The sequence below is a fragment of the Coturnix japonica genome, chromosome 2 (assembly GCF_054131305.1).
Source record: "Coturnix japonica strain WE chromosome 2, WE-NBRP24, whole genome shotgun sequence".
Classification (NCBI taxonomy): domain Eukaryota; kingdom Metazoa; phylum Chordata; class Aves; order Galliformes; family Phasianidae; genus Coturnix; species Coturnix japonica.
Genome location: NC_140664.1, coordinates 25,722,052 through 25,739,633, shown reverse-complemented (window position 1 = coordinate 25,739,633; position 17,582 = coordinate 25,722,052). Strand labels below are relative to the sequence as shown.

Genomic DNA, 17,582 nt, shown 5'->3' with positions numbered 1-17,582 from the left:
GTTGGCTCTCTGCTATCCAGCTTGTTTGGAGACTCCTCTCCCCTGATGTGACTAAAATATCACTCAGCAGTGAAGCTGTAAAACTGACCTGCCCTCAGCACATCTGCTGGGATCTATACACATCTACACAGACTGCAAATGACTGTGCACAATTCAGACCCAAATACATGAAATCAAAAATGGTCTTTGATATCTGAAACATAGTATGGTTCTTTGTTTGTGCATTCAAATACTGGTTATATTTATCTTAACTATCCTTGCAGAGATCTAAGGCATTTGGTCTACTATGTTGAAACACTGTTTGGCCTTTTTTTTCTTTAATTTACATTAACAACCAGAGAAAAATTAATAACATGCCTTGGAAACGAGAAAACAAATTAAAGCAATGAATAACCTCTATTCCTTAATGCAAATGCAGATAAGATAATGATGTAATATAACAGAGATGAAGATTAATATCTGCAGTAAATATCCTGTATTGTTAAGCTGGAACTGAGGAACCCTTAATGCTGTTCTGCGTGAAGCACCAGGAAGGAGCACAGCAACAGGAAGCACAGTGCTCAGATCAACATCCATTCGGGATGGGAAGACTAACGTTCAGCTAATATTACCTGAAGAAGTTTAGGTCATCTTCCGCATTTAAATGCAAAGGCAAATAGCTAGAAATGTGAGTGCATAAAAAATGAGCAAGAATCAGGTACAATGTGCTCACTCTTTTATTGATCTCACTATTTACATAACCAACCAGAAAGAAACTTCTTGTTTCTCTCCCAAGGGAACATTTCATTTGTATAAATTGTTCTAAAGCACAAAGTATGTTTATTTACACAAAATTTACTCTTTTTGCTTTGTCTGCTTGCTTTCCACCAGCCCTAAAAGCACCGCGTCAGCTTCCAACAAAGTTGTATCGGTTGTTGCGCCCAGGAACCGAGATGTGAGTTCAAGATCCAGAAGTCTCAGGCGCACTCGGGTTCCTCTCTGATACTTGCTGCAAATAAAAGGGGAGAAAAAGAAAAAGGTAAGTTTGGTTAAGCAATGGTCTTGCATCTCCTTACACCTGCTCTCCTGCCTGCAGACTGAAGTACCAGCCCCATAGCAAACATGTTCTAAAGGAATTTAAGTCTGAACCGTAATGCATCAGTTCTAAAAGAGTGAACTTCTGGTGTAAAGATAAACTAGATGCTGAGTTTCTCAAAGATGTCAGTGTTTAGTTCCGTGTCTCATTTACTTTCACACATACAGTCTTCTTTAAGCCTTACCTGCCACCCACCCCTCCCCTGACGCAGCTCCATGCCGTTCCCTTGGGCCCTGCCGCTGTCACACAGAGCAGAGCTCAGCGCTGCCCCTCCGCTCCACTCAACACACTTGAAATACCACATATGCTCTTAAAAGTGAAGACATTTATTTGCCCAAAATGTGAATAAGAACTGCCGTGGTGAAGAGTATGGCACAGCTACCAGAGCCAGAGAACATTTGATGATGGTTACCATCAATTCTACCCCTTTGTCAATTCACATTTCAAAAGAGAACGGTTTCACAAGTGATGGTAATAACCCATGAAAGCTAACATGTGACATTCAAGAATAATAATGCAAAGGCAAAACAAAATGGAAAGACAATGTGTAAGACCTCTAAGGATGGAAAGTATCTGCCAGGATTTAATCGGCTCACTTAAAAGAGAATGTTTCCCAAAAGAAAGGATGTTTTGAGATAAGGCGAAGAAAGAGGAAAGATCCTCACTACTTCCCACAGCCAACATCTGAAGAGCCTTAAATGAAGATACGTGCTGGCCAGTGATTCTTAATTTTTGGGAAAATGGGCGAAATCTGTAGAAGATTCTGTAGTATTAATCCAAACTTTACCTTCTTCAGCAGCTGCTGGTGAGCTGGGGTGCCTTAGCATCCAACCATCAAGCTACCCTCAGTCCTGATACTACCTCTGGCATAGATAACCACACCTTTCTGCATTTATCGATGTGTGTGAGCACTGGATGAAGCCTGACAGAAGGCAAACAGTCTAGAAATGAAGGGAACTGCACTGAAAATTAGATGGATGGTACATGAAATTATTCAAGCTTGAGTGACACTACGTTCAGAGCCATCAACTACAGCATTCTGTGCTGTTTTTGGAAGATGAAGGATATGTTTCCAACCTCCTGAAACTTAATACTAGAAAGTAGTGGGCTTGTGACAAATGTTAGAGACCAGTAATCCCTCTGCATTTTGCTTTCTCCCTTCCACAGGAAAAGCAGCTCACTAATAGTGTAAAGTAGATGCAGTTGTAGAAGCTGTTTGGAGTCCAATACTTTTCTATGTAATATGAACGGAATGAGGCTTAGAATGGAATTGGGCATCCTCACTCTATTTGGCAGTGCAAAGCAAAGAAGATACCGAGTTACATATCTCTAACTGGCATAACATAATGTTATTTTCATCGTTCAACAGCTCCTTTTGCTCTGTTTATAGGAGTGTTTCACAGAATAGATGGAATTATTTTATTCTTAACAAAAATTTAAAAGTGCTATTCAGAATCAGGAAAGCCAATGAGGGAAAGCTGGGCAGAAACCTTACTTCTCAGACTTCATAAATAAATTAGATTTAATAAAACATATTAAGCACAACACCCCCATTTTAGCATTACGAAAACTTTGTTGTACAGTTCATACAGGGCTCTCCTCAAGTTTTCAGACATGACTTTTGCATATATTTGTAAGGAAAATCCAAGCAACTCTATTTCTGTAAAAAACACAACCATCCAGATAACTTCAATCATGCTAAACTCATCTATTAAGGAACATTTCCCAGTCACAGCACATCTGATTACAGAGATCCTGAAGAACATCGCTTTAAGAAGCTGACACAACTGCCAATTTGTGTGAATATAAACATTTAGGTTTATGACAGATGTCCCCTGGAGCTAAAGAGCTTTAGAATAAACAAGAAGTTGTAGAAAGAATAGAAAGAGCAATACAACTTGCAGTGGTGGTCTATCCACCACATTTAGGACAAGATGAAATGATAGGCTGCTCTATGCATAGCAATCCTGTTCTATCCACAAAGGTATTTATCTTAAAACAGATAAAACTAGGCTACATTTAAAGCCGATGCTTTAAGGAGGACCCAGAAACAACACAGGCATTTCATTACTTTCAGAAAGTGTCCTAGTAGACACAGAACACCAGCATAAAAGGAAAGAAGCTGTCTACTCCATGCCACAAGAGGACTTGTTTTATTTTTGAGTAACAATGCTGGTATTCAAGACCATCCTATCTCCTGACCATTGGCAGGAACCATTAACCATCACCCAGCGCCCACGTGAGGAGTTTGTCAAGGATACACACGTTTTTCCTCATCTACAGGTGGAAGTATTAAATTCACTTTGAAGCAAAAAAAGAAAGATATATATACACAAGGTATGGTAATATGCTAAAAAATTCTTCTGCAAGTAGAGTCAAATCTTTCCCTTCTTCTATATGACTTTTTTATGCAACAGCCATCAGAAGGGAATGACAGAATTGAATTCATGGAGATAAAGCACATGGGACAGATATTTCATTCGGACCCCTCTATCCTGCAACTCTTCTACACGTAACACGCATCCTCATGAGAAAGGATTTATTTTCTCTGCTTCCTCCTAAATGGCACTATCCCAGAGCACAGCTGTTCTCTGAATCCCCTTGCTATCAATTATATTTTATCAACATCCAAACCACCTACAAGCAGCTTCTTTTCACAAACAATAGCCCAATTTTCCTGCACAGACATACTCCAAAATATCAACAGATACTGAGAGCTGAAAGCCAGCCTATTCTTTTCCACTAATAATCCTTTCCTCATGAGAGCTATCATCTTTAACTCTCTGAGTTGTGGCAGGAGGCACTCCAGCTAGTAGGTAGGAACTCACCATGGCTGGTACCAAGCCATGGTCCCGACCCACACCGGCACTGGTAGTGATGCGGGCACCCATTTGAAGCACTCACCAGAAACCTTCACCTGAAATTAAGCCATGGATCAAAGCGTTCCAAAAAGCTTTCTGTAGTTTGAACAAGTACTCACAGGCTTCTCTCCATCTGTTCTGGTGTGGGCAAAATGTTGGGAATAAAGGCACACCTCTCCACAAGTGTCCACTTACGGAGTATGACTTCAAATGGAGGTAACTCACATCACTGTTTCAGTGCTTTTTCTTGGACCAGTCGAAAAATCTTTACACTTTAAAAGCAAACTGAAAAATTAACAATTATGTCACAGAATCACAGAATCACAGAATGACTTGGGATGGAAGGGACCTCAAGGATCATGTAGTTCCAACCCCCCTGCCTGGCAGGGCCACCAAACATACACATTTACTAGATCAGGTTGCCCAGGGCCCCGTCCAACCTGGTCTTCAACACCTCCAAGGACGGGGCATCCACAACCTCCCTGGGCAGCCTGTTCCAGGGCCTAACCACTCTCCTAGTGAAGAACTTCCCCCTAACATCCAACCTAAATCTTCCCTCTTTCAACTTAAAACCATGTCCTTTTATTCCGTTAAAAGTAGCGCGTGGTGTTTTTCTCTGTCAGTTCAGAAGTAGCACAGTGCGTGCTTTCAAACCCAAGCAACATGGCAGCTTCCTTCTGACTAACTACGCCTCTCTTATGGCCACCTGGTCCTTACCCTAATCCTTTCCCCTTTCCGCTGATGAAGCTTTACATCTCTTAACATCTTAATAAATTAAAGGAAACATCCCCCAGGCCCCAGAACTCTTCAGTCAAGACTTTCAGCTTATAATACTCACAAAATAAATCATTTTAATATGTCCCCTTAAAACGTATTTATAAACTACAATGACAAGAAGTAAAAAGATGTATCTTTACACAGTGACAATGAAGAGGAAGGGTATGGCACGGCATATTTCTGCTCTTGTTAACTTTCAAGAAGGCTGGGGAGGGAAATGTTATTTTTTTAATATCAAAGACATTTCAGGCTACAGCAAAGGAGTTAACTTAGAAAGCAATGAGCATATGAAAATAAGGAGACTGTAACCAAAAAATATTGTTTGATCGTAATTATACTGTTTGCTACCAGGAAAATGGGAGAGCAGCTTTGCAGGTATGCAATTTCACATGCTGAGGAAGCATCCTCCTTCCTAAACAGCAGCAAGAATTTTATTCAAACACTAAATTATAGGTGCAAACATTAAAGCGTTTTGTTAAACTATCCGATATTTAATATTGCGTGTGATCTCAAATTAGCAAGCAGTCCTTTTTCCATTATAACCGCTCAAGTTATTATTTTAAAGTTCAAAGCAACAAGCGTTTCATTCTGGAGAAAGGTGCTTCAAAAAGAACACAGTTACAGAAATGGCTGAGTCTGGGTCTTCCCTACTACTGCTCATCTTAAGAACTCACTCAGATATCTCCTGTTCTGTGTCATGGAAATACAGGGCTGCGATTCTGAAAGGCAAATGGGGGATTTTAGCTTACACACCTTCTATCTTACTGCTGTTTTTCAATTTCCACTGCTTTCTTTCGGAACGGTAAGTGGTGAAATTCAAAGCTAAATGAAATACCCAGGGCGCACTACAACCATTCTGACCCACCATCCATTCTTCCACACCATCCATCCCACCCCTGTGAGGCTGCCTATCTGAAGGGAAGAAGAAAACAGCTGTTAAACCTGGTCTGACACTCCTGTGCTGAGGGCGTGATGTAGAGAATTTGATTTGAGTTTGTTTTGAACATTTCCTCATACATTCTAGCTTTCCGAAAGTGAAATCAAAGAAATCCCTGGATTGCCCTCCTTGCAAAATGTCTTGTAAAATGCACTTCACATCACATCAGAGATGAATGCTATAACCTTTTCTCTAAGGCAAGTGAGATAACTTGACAAAAGAAGCTTGCAAAAGGTGGCTGCTGTCAGCTGAGAATGTGCAACAGGTACAGTTATGGTTTCACGCAATAATTTATGCCAGTTACTCTGTCAGTCTATAACATATGACGTATCTTTTAACTTGAGGGGAAACATCACTCCAAAGGAATAGAATTAAAGGAATCTGAGTCTCTCGCTCAGATCGTTACATTTTTTCTCCTTTTTATACTATGTAATGAACTACTAAAAAAAAAATTGACTCATAACTTATAAAATGCTAAAAAATAAAGATGATTATATGCTTTGGTGTAATGAATATATTCATTTAGGCTACACCATATTAAAAAGCATAGCTCTTCATGCTTACAGGCCCCAGAAGTTCAGCAAACAGCTCAGAAGATGACAGCAAAAGGAACCCACAAAAAGGATCCCCACGAAGCGCGCTCTAGCAGCCACTCTTCTGTCCATCTTTCTATAACTGAGCCCTGTCACAGTTTCTGTCCCTTTCCTCCCCCATGCTGAGGCCTCCTCTTAGGCAAATATCTCCATGCTCTAAGTCTGCAGCCTTCCAAATCGTAACCTGTTTCCACAGTTCTGGTTTTTGTGTTCCTCTTAATACATGCAGTCTTGATCTCTCTTTTCCTATACTCACCATTTCCCTAATCACATCCTCATTTGTTCCCTGTCTCCCCAGGATCTCTGACCAAGTGTTCCCATTTTTCTTCTGTCCTGGGAAGAACTGTGAGACATTTTCTCTGGTCCTCTCTTACTTTGCCTCCTCCTCTTCTTACAACACTTCTCAGTTCTCTCAGCCAATTCCAGTCCCATTACACCAGCAATCCTGGCAGGTCTCTCATAAAGGATTAAAAACAGCAGGTTTTGATGAACCAGACAGACGCTGTTTTTTGAGATTTCAAATCAGACTCTTTTTCCCCCCTTACCTTCTGGGTAATGACACAAGCTATGGGAGCAACGGCACTGCATTAAAAACTTGCTCTACCTTGGTGCTCAACCCTCAAGGTTTGTACAGCTCGGAGAAGCTGACACACAGGAAAAAAACATCGGCAAGGCAGGATAATTCTCGTACTGTCAGCAGGTTTTTGCAGACATATCTATCAGCCCTGCTCCCATCTGAGTTGATAGTAATTCCCACACCCTTTGGCTTTCAAGTCCACTGTTGCTATAAACCAGATCTACTGTCTCTTGGGAGCAGCTCGATGCAGAAGATGGGTAAGGAAGCTAGAATGGCTTACTGGTGGTCCAGCTCCTTTTTTGGCTGCCGGGACCAACATAATAGCACCATCCATAACAACTACCCTCTGGCTTGCTCAGACACTTATAGCACTCATTTATGGCAAAAGGCAAGTCACACGTACACAACAGTTGGCCTGTAAGATGCAGACTGCACAGACATACACAAGTCACTTGGAGAAGCAGGAACAGAAGATTTGAGCCATGAATATCTGACAGTATTAACGTCATGGTAAGAGCCTGAGAAAACTGACAGTAGGAAAATGGGATCATGCGGAGAGAAAGTACTGCTCTAACAACAGACTGCAAGCCTCGCAGTTCTCTCTGCACACAAATTATCCTGAAGCATCACGGAGTGTGCGGATCTTGAATGCATACCTGCATTTAAATACGGGAGAACATTACCCATATTTGAAGCGCGCTAAGTAACACTTCTTAAAGTTTCCATTACTTGTCAGTGTCCCTTTAATCCGAATGTCTCAAGAACAATCTCGGCTACTTATATTATGAATAAACAATACAAATACAGAACAGATTTCCTGATGAAAAAGAGGTCACGATGCTCCTGTAAAAGGGGCATTTTCAGATTCCGTCAGGAACATTTCTTTGCATGCTAACACTTGCATTATTCATTCAAATGGCTTTCACAGTTAATAAAAGCCTATTCAGGGACAACATGAAAATCTTACAGGGGAGTGGCACCTTATAAATAAGAATGCTTTGACACTGTCAGTTTGATTTTCAAGAAGTGGCAAGGAAGAGCGCGAAGCATGGGGTAAAAATACTTAGAAAAATCCAGCAGAATGCTGTGCAGCTGTGTCTGAGATAACGTGGTATTTGATGATTTCTCTTTCTGCTACAAATAACTACCATTAACCAAATATATATATATATATATATATATATATATATATCACAAAGCTCATGAAACAGAACAGGCAAACATAAAAATAGCTGTAAAGAACACTGTGGGTCCAAACAGGAGTAGGATGATGCTGGCATCAGTGCACATAGACTGCTAGGGCAGCATCCCGAAATACTGAAAGGAGGAAAAACTTGAAGAAACAGTGGGAAACAAGGTATGACTAGACATAATTAAGACATGAAACATGATGTCTTATCTCTCTTGTCTCAAAATTGGATTTGAAGGGTGAACTATTCAGTGGGTAAGCTAGGGGGCTGTGGCCAATGGATCCACGCCCAGGTGGAGGCTGGTGACGAGCAGTGGCCCCCAGGGGTCCATGACAGGACTGGTGCTCTTCAGCATCTTTATCAATGACACAGACAATGGCATCGAGTGCACCCTCAGCAAGTCTGCAGGTAACATCAAGCTGAGCGGTGCAGCAGATACAACAGAAGGAAGGGATGCCATCCAAACGGACTTGGACAAGCTTGAAAAGTGGGGCAACGTGAACCTAATGGGGTTCAATAAGGCCACACACAAGGCACTACACCTTCATCAGGGCAATGCCAGATACAAGTACAGACCGGGAAAATTCATTGAGAGCAGATCTGCAGATATGGACTTGGGGGTCCTGACAGATGAAAAGAGGGGAGATTCAGATTAGATACTAGGAAAGCATTTTTTACTGAGAGGGCAGTGAGGCACAGGAACAGGCTGCCCAGAGAAGCTGTGGATGTCCCACCTCTGGAGGCATTCAAGAACAGGTTGGATGGGACCTTGGGCAGCCTGATCTCGTGCTTAGCAACCCTGTCCATGGCAGCGGGGTTGGAACTTGATGGTCTTTAGTGTCCCTTTAACCCCACACCAATCTATGATTCTATGGCTCTAAGATATTTTGATTTATGCGCTCTTTGGTGACTGCTTATGTGTCTTCTGGTCAACAAAGAAACACTGATAAATTCTCATTAAGGCGATACAGAATAATAGAATCATAGAATTACCCAGGTTGGAAAAGACCTTGAAGATCATCAAGTCCAACTGCAGCCTAATCATAGTACCCTAACTCTGACAACCCTCTGCTAAATCACATCCCTGAGCACCACATCCAAACAGCTCTTAAACACATCCAGGGATGGCGATTCAACCACCTCCCTGGGGAGCCTATTCCAGTACTTGACTACCCTTTCCATAAAGAAGTGCTTCCTAATATCCAACCTAAACTTACCCTGGCGCAACTTGAGGCAAACACAAACTGAAAAAACAAGTCCGACACAGTCTTGTCTACAAACTCTCTTGAGAAGCAGCTTCCTCAAGGATTTTGAACTGTTCTGAAGTGGAGACAAATGTAATTTTCACCATTCACCTCATTGTACTGTATTTAGAACTGCCAGCCAGAACAGGTAAAGTCATGACACATCTGTGCGTATTTCAGCAGTTCCCACAAAGGAGCAGGGTTCTCTGTCAGGCTGTAGCAAGAGACACAATCTGAATTGGCTATTTCCTTTTTTCTGTGAAAGCTAAGGCAAACATTTAATGTTATTTGTTTCTTACTTTAATAAGACTTTTTCTTAGAACTATTATACGGAAGACCCTGAATAGATCTCCCAGAAGCAACTTCAGAGAAGGCACATATAATTGCAGCTCTCTGTACAATTAAACAATTAATACCTGAAAGTACATCACCTGTACCTGCAGAGTCAGGCCACTTTTCTTAGTTCATCAAGTCAGGCTGTTAAAACAACTACTGGATGCACCAGCACTGCTGCACATGCCTGGGACAAACTCGTGACCACGCAAACCATGCCAACCATACCTTGTGAGCCTGCTTGCCAAGGAGAGAGTGTTATTAGCCAGGCTTGGCTCAAACAATTCACTGTCCACAAAGCTACTTTAATGTACTGTCTCTACTGGGAAAAAAAAAAATAACACAGTTATCCAACAATACATTACGATACTTTCCCATCACTGCAGCAGTTCCCACCACAGGCAACACTTTGTCTCCAACAAAGAAGCCTCACATTCTGCGTCTGCAAAAAAAAAAACCTATCCATACTGCAGGGATGCCAAGAGGAACATCTGTGTGCTCAGAACTACACAAAACTGGCTTTTTGTGTGCGTGTGCCCGTGTGAAAGAGCCGGGGGTGGGAGCGCGCAGACAATAGCTCGTGTGACTGCCTGGTAAGGAAATGCTCTTTCATTCCCTTCCTCCCTCCTTTAATTTATTTTTTAATCTGAACAAGGGAGTCAAACAGCCGCTGCAGCCATCAACTACTTCTCCAAGCCTAAGGAAAAGGGTTAAGTTTTTCCCACATTACTGGTTTATAGCTTGGACTTTCTTTCACCATAAAGGATTTCTTTAAATGCTAAGCGTATAATCTGAGGACTCTGGGTCTAATTTTCCAGTTAGCACTAATTATTACAGCTTATTAAATGCTCAAGTACAGGCAGTCAAATGCCTCCCAGAATATCTCTGTCTCCCGTAACATCCTTGCAGGTAAGCTTAGGAAGAAGTCTGGGATACATGAGTGGAAAGTGAGGTGGACTGAGAACTGGCAAAACTCAGAGGGCTGTGATCAGGGAGCAGGCCCAGTTGGAGGTCTGTAACTAGCAGTGCTCCCCAGGGGTTGGTACTGGATCCAGGCTTGTTCAACATCATCTCCATCAGTGATGGAGTTCCATACAAACTTGATGAAAAACTCCTTTACTGAGAGGGTGAGAGAGCATGGGAACAAGCTGCTCAGATAGGTTATGGAGTTTTCTACTCTGGAGCTGATAGCCAAAACTCACCTGGATACTTCCATGTGTTACTACTGTAGGAAACCTGCTTTAGCAGAGGAGCTGAACTAGATGAACTCCACAGGTCCCTTCCAATCTGTACGTTTATGTGATTCAGTACAATATGGATGGCTTTGATGGCTTTGTCATGAATACAAGCAGTGACATTTAGAAAGAAGAAATAAAGACAACAAAACAAAACAGTGTTGCCTTTCTGAATGGGGGGGTCGATAATCTGGGGAGCAGTGCAAGAGAATGTGAGCTAGGAACACTATCAAGAAATTAAAGTTGTAAAGCAAGGAAAAACCCAGCGCAAAGACCACTGCCTACAAGAGAGCATCTCTATTTTGCTTCAGTTCAGATCTACTTTGTCAGCCATTTAAATAATCCAGCGATATTTTGCTGATGGACTAAAATATACAGCTTTATTCCTCGCTTTAAAAGCATCCCCCAGTGGTGTGGACTTTTGAAGCAGTGACATTTAAGTATGTTCAAGTTCCAGGCTACATATGAAAACCAGAAGAAACTCAAAAGTTTCTCTGGAGCTACAGTTACTAATGCCACATCCTCCTCTGCTTCCTGCCTGTGTGGTGCAATCCCAGAGCTCAACAGATATCAGTAACTCTGCCTGTTTCATGACTCACCTTTAATGCCAGCATTGTCTCCAAAACCGGGAGCAAGTGGCCCAGGGAATCAATTAGCAGTGACTTATCTGTTTCCCTAAATATTTGTAACTCTTTAACCAAGGGTCTGAAATTACATCTCTCCCTTTGGGGAAAATGGAGACAGGAGATGTAAATCTGGAGTGGTGCTCAGCCTTTCAGTCAGCTCCCAAAGTGCTCACCCGGCTGGGAACGTGCTCAGGCATGAAACCACTGCATGTGTGATGGGGCCCAGTGACAGCGTGGAACTACTCAGGTGTCCCCTCTGTGCTGTCCCAGCAGTTCTGAGATCCTGTAGGTTGGAATAAAACGCAAACCTCCACTGCAAACACCTTGTAAAAGAGGTGAGTCACTTTCCACTTTTCCTCATTGTTATTGCCATACCTCCAACCCAATTCATCGCTGCTGTTCTTCTGCAGTGCCCTCAATTCCTGACCTGTAAGCCCACTGCCAAACTGTTTGCTACCAAGTGAAGCACAAGTCCACATCTTTGTATGCTGCAGTTCTGCAAGGTCTGCACTTGATCCATCAGAAATTCTTTTCACTGAAGCTCTGAAAGTTTTCCCTAGATGATGTGTGAAATCACAGGAACAGAATTAAAGCCCATCCTCTGATGAGGCCATCCCCATGACAGTACAAGCTCTCTGACTGCCAACCGGGTCAGAGAACTGGATCCGTGTGAGAACTAACCAAAGTAAAAAAATAAGGTCGTTTTCCTTCTGCACCAGCTCCCTGACACAGCTCTGAATGCAGCTGCACAAGGAAGTGCCAGCAGCTGAGGACGGTGCCAGCAGCATCCTACCTGCTTCTGCTCACAGCTGGGGACAGCGCCATAAAGGGGCTTTAGACTCCTCTGCCTCCCTTTCCATTACTGAACGAGATCAAGAAGAACCAGGTGGAGAGTAGGGGAAAGGACAACACGCTGTGCTGGTCTACCATATTAGCAGGATCCTTTAAAGAAAATGAAATCAATAGAGAATTCACGATTTAGAAGCCTAGAATAAAAAGGATACCTGAAATGTTAGAAGCTAGTCTTGCAGTAAAGGTAGCTTTTGGTTTAAATGTCATCTTTTTCCTAAAGATTTGGTAATATCAACAAAACAAAGAATTGTTTTGTCTCAATCGATGTTCAAATCAACTCGGTCATTGAAAAGGGAGCTGCTTATCACTTTGACCTATCCAAGAATTCAGAGCCTGTGCTTGTATTTGCTAGCAAAAGTAGCAGAGATCTCAAGATTGCTGCTGTACCTTTTACTTCTTAATCTTTTCTTTCTCGTTCAAGAATTTCAGCTCCTACTATTGCTTACATTCTCCTGGAATATGGTGAGACACAATTAATCACGATAACAAAATCCTATCTAATTTGTGAGTAAAACTAATTGTGGTACAGTATTTCTTTTCTATCATCTTATAAGGTGCCTTGCAGCTTTCCCACAGTATCGAGTTCCCAGTATAAGCACACACACACACAGAGTGCCTAGGTGACAACCCATTCCAACCTAAACCACTTTTTCAAACAAACTTCTCCAAACAATGTATTATCTACATTTTAAATGGGGGGTGAAACTCTACCACTCTCTCCATAAAAAGGACAGGGAGGCTCATTGTGCTCAACAAAAGATTTAAGGGAAGTATTGACCGTACCAGCAGTCTGTAATAGTGGAGGGTGGAAAGAATCACGCTAGAAATTTTCTCACACTGAGAAAAGGAAAAATAACTACCCGTAAGTGATTTTGTCTATTAACGAGTCGATCCTGTTGCAATACTTTAGTAACTCCAAATAAAAGCATTTGCGCACTCATTTTAATTGCGCCTGTAGTAAAAACGCTTCTGAAGCTCACGGTGTTAGTAATAACGAGAAGGAATAATGCGTGTACAGACAAAAACAGGCATTCAGTCACCTGTCCGTATTCAAAGAGGTCAAATTAATTTTCACTTATGCTTGGGAATAAACTCAGATTACCCGGGTGATAACACACCCATGTAGACCAGAGCATGGTTTAGCAGCAGGAAAGCAGGAACAGGCTGGTATTGTTACAGGACTGATGCTCAGTATCTGCCCAGCAGTTTAGCACCTGCAGAACTGAATGCTGTCAATCTGACAGCTTCTTTAGTCCTGCTGGACACACACCCCTGTGTGTTCTGCCTTAGACACCTCCCACATTGCCCCACTCTACCAGTGTCCATACCTGGGGAGTTAAACCCAGAAGAACATCAGAAGAAACATCAGAAGAAACCCAGACGAAAGCGGGTTGCTTGAGTGGAAGTTATTTAACCCCAGTATGATGGATGTGTACAAATAATGAATAAAGAAAGTTATTTCAGTTCAAAAGCCAGTACTTATTTTGCTCTGTACATCTTCAATGGATATGCGTATATATTTTAATTAATGTTCCTTTTCCAACATGTGATCAATTTGTTTAGCTTTTCACCTACAGGAAGAACAGTTATGGTGTTTAAATAACCAGTCGAGATAAATCACTCCGATAATACGATGTGACAAAATAGTGAAGTGTAATTAACTGAGCCGTACAATTTCACTTTTTTGCTTAGGAATCATTTTAATACATGAAAAGTCAAGCTATTTATTTATATCACAGGAGTTAATCAACACACCATATTTACCACTACCACAGCAAAAAATTGCAAGAATGATGGCTTTGCTTTATTGACTACACTGTCAGACTGCAGTTCAGCCAGAACTACAATTAGTGCTAGATATAATCTGGAAATCCCTAGCAGGGGACTCAGATCATCTGTGACTTGGGCTTGCTCAAACAAGAACAATGTTTGGGGACAAGAGAATCACAGAATCACAGGGGTTGGAAGGCACCTCAGGGGGTCATCAAGTCCAAACCCCCTTCTAAAGCAGGTTCCCTACAATAGGTTGCACAGGGAGGCATCCAGGTGGGTCTTGAATATCTCCAGAGAAGAAAACTCCACAACCTCTCTGAGCAACTACAAAGCTATAACATGTATTTTCATTCTGCAATGAACAAACTCTTTTGTAAGGGAATCAAGAACTTGAAGGAGAGAAGTGGAGAAGACACACTGTGAGGTTATTTGTTGTTAAATAGAGCAAGAGCACAGGCTGCCCAGGGAGGTGGTGGAGTCTCCTTCTCTGGAGATATTCAAGACCCGTCTGGATGCCTACCTGTGTGATGTGGTGTAGGGAACCTGCTTTGGCAGGGGGGTTGGACTCGATGATCTCTGGAGGTCCCTTCCAACCCCTACAATTCTGTGATTCTGTGAGCCAGAAAATATGTATTTTCTCAATCTAATGCTTAGCAAAGCTTGTTACTAACTTGTTTTGGACATAAGATGATATGATTGATCGCCTCAGCTTTTTCCAGTGATTACCTAGCAAATGGAAAGGAATGAGAGCCAAGAATACACAAATGAAACTGAGGGAACAGAATCAATTCTGGGTTATACCAATATTTCACTCAAATGCTTCCCATTTGCTCCTAATTATTTCACAGTCATTTACAAAAGAAGTTGAGCAGATTATGCTGAAATTGAGCTAATGAATACTTCTCAGCTATCTGGGTCGCTTAGAAGGAAACACAAATTCTTGGGATAAAAGATGGTACGTTATATCCTGTAAATACTATTTGCCCTGTACAACTATTTGTCTGGGGAAATTCGAAGTGATTACTGGCATCTATTCCACTAGAAAGCTGGATTTTATGCTTTCTTTAAAGTGTCTTAAAATCAAGGAGATCTCCTGTCCCACCAACACTGCAGAAGGTCACCCTCGCCAAATATTTACCTGCCTTGTTTTTAAGAAACTTCGATGAAGGAAAGGGTTTTTTCAACAGCCCCAAGGTGAGCCCGCTCAGAGTTTCACCATCATAACAGCTGAGTTTGTTTACTTAACATCTAAGCTAATTGTCTACGCTAATTGTCTAAACAAAGCCAACTTTTTTTTTGTTCTTCCTCCAACAAAGATCAACAGATACGACAAACCTTCTATGTACTGGAAGCATTTCAAATACACACATGGAATATTTCCATCTTCAAATCTCTTTGATAAATACAAATATCTTAGATATCAACACTTCCTTTAATATTTGGTTCATTTTGGTATTTATCATATGAAGGAAAGCCATACGAAAGCTAAGGTGGCAAAAACAAACTTTCAAAAGCTAAAGATGCAATGTAAGGTTCTCCAACATTGCCAATTCCGTCCCTTTGAAACACACAGGAGTTTGACTCAACATCGCTGTTTTTACTGCTATAGACTCTAACTTTTCTTAATCTCAGTTCAGTTTCTAATCCCCTTCTGGTATCAGACACCTCCCTACCTTTCCAGATTTCAAGGCTTTGCCCTGAAGTAGGGCAGCATAACAACTCCCCCCAGAACACCCAAAGCAACGTGTTTCTGGAAACACATTTCAAACATTTCTACAGTACAGAAAGTAGAACGAATAAATAGCAGACTCAAGGAAAAACAACGATGGATAATTCAATTCCAAGCGTGCAAAATCCGACAGAACTTTGACAGACCAGAAACAGCAGGTATAACGTAAAGCATAAGGAAGGCTTACTTAGGCCTCACCATCAGTTTTGCCTACATACTATACATGGATGTATTTATTTAATAATTGCTTGCTAATAATGAACTTCACTGAAGAATCGCTTCGCTATGGGAACAACCGCACCACATCAAAAGAACCTAATTTGTACATCAAAGTAGAAATTATGTTCAATCATAATGCCTGATGATGTTTCTTTGAATTGCCACCTAAAAACAGCCTGGGACAAACTTAACTTTTGGCCTGAAGACTTCTGAGAGGGGAATAAATCTTCATTACAGTCAAAGAAATGAAAGAACATACTTTCACTCCATGTATTACAAATATCATCAGAAAGAGGGGAAACTAATTTTAACCATGCAGTGCAAGGAGGTGGGCGTGAAAAAGACAACTCCTTCTTACACATACTCCAAAGCTTCTCAGCAAGATCAAAGGATGGCATGCCACATTTTCCAAGAGGTGTTTGCTGATGTTCCCTGGAGCAGCTTATGGTGCACGGGCCTCCTGGTCTCACGGTGAGACACACTTCCATCAGCACTGAGATTCTGTCAGGTTTTCCTATGTATTCCTCATATATCTTCCCTATCCCTCAAGCCTTATGTTGATGCTTGTGGTAGACTCAAGAAGTCTACATTATTGTACCACTGAAGTCTGATCTGCCCGTTCACAACAAAATACTAAATAACTTCTTGCTCGCCTTTTCTCTGCTGCTTTCCTCTTTCAAGAACAACTTTGTTGTTTCTATGTTGAATTCTTCTGCTTCATTCAGCACTGGTCACGAGGTCTGAAGTAGCTTTGTAGTGGGCCCTGTGTCATTTACTGATGATGGCATGACTTTATGTCACACACAGCACTTCCAGGCTTTCCCTTCATCCCCATTCTTCTCCTGAGCATCGTTCAACTTGAGAATTTGACAGAAGAAAGTTCCATATGGACAAGGCCTTCCAAAAACTATGTGCTAGTGGTGACCGGAGCAAATACAGAAGATAAAATACAAAGCATAACACAAGCCTTTATTCTTTTTCTGTACATAAAGGCAGAAGAGAAAGCTCCAAGTTCAAATTCATTTAGGTCATTAAAGCCCACAGACATATATTTAACAAACAGCCAAGTTACAAGCACAGGTGGCAGTGATCTACTTTCCATTTCATCTCTACCTGTATGCAGACTTCAAAAGTTAAAACTTTTGTGAACAGATTCTAATTGTAAAGTGAAAAAATAATGCTATAAGATCTTAAATTCTCCAGAAATCTTCAATTCAATTGGCGAAAATAAAGCAACAAAACCATTTCTGCTTATAAAGAATAAATCAAGTCACACAGTCACTTTGTCAACAATGTAAACTCATAAAGTGCAGAGGTAAAAATGGTAGAGAAGTTCAGTGTATTCAATTACTTCCATTAATTGTTTATACTTCCTAATGAAATCAAACAGTTTTGCAGCCTGAAGCAATTTAGCTGCGAGATGAAAAAGCAGGCCGTGCCCTCCTCGCTTCGAAGTCCCTCTGCTCTTATTAGCTGCTGCTCATAGGAAACACCCTTCCTCCAGCTGTAAGGACAGTCGAGCAGCTGCCTTCACAACCAATGCCAACTCTACATATTCATA

General features: G+C 41.4%; 1 protein-coding gene across 1 annotated transcript in view; it reads right to left on the bottom strand.

The window, feature by feature from the left end:
• Positions 1–698: 698 nt before the first annotated feature.
• MRPS28 (mitochondrial ribosomal protein S28) overlaps positions 699–17,582 on the bottom strand; it is a 49,230-nt gene continuing 32,346 nt past the window's right edge. The window contains exon 3 of the mRNA XM_015855839.2: positions 699–988. Within this exon, the coding sequence (XP_015711325.2) occupies positions 835–988 (154 nt within the window). The 3' untranslated portion in view covers positions 699–834. The remainder of the gene's footprint in view (positions 989–17,582) is intronic.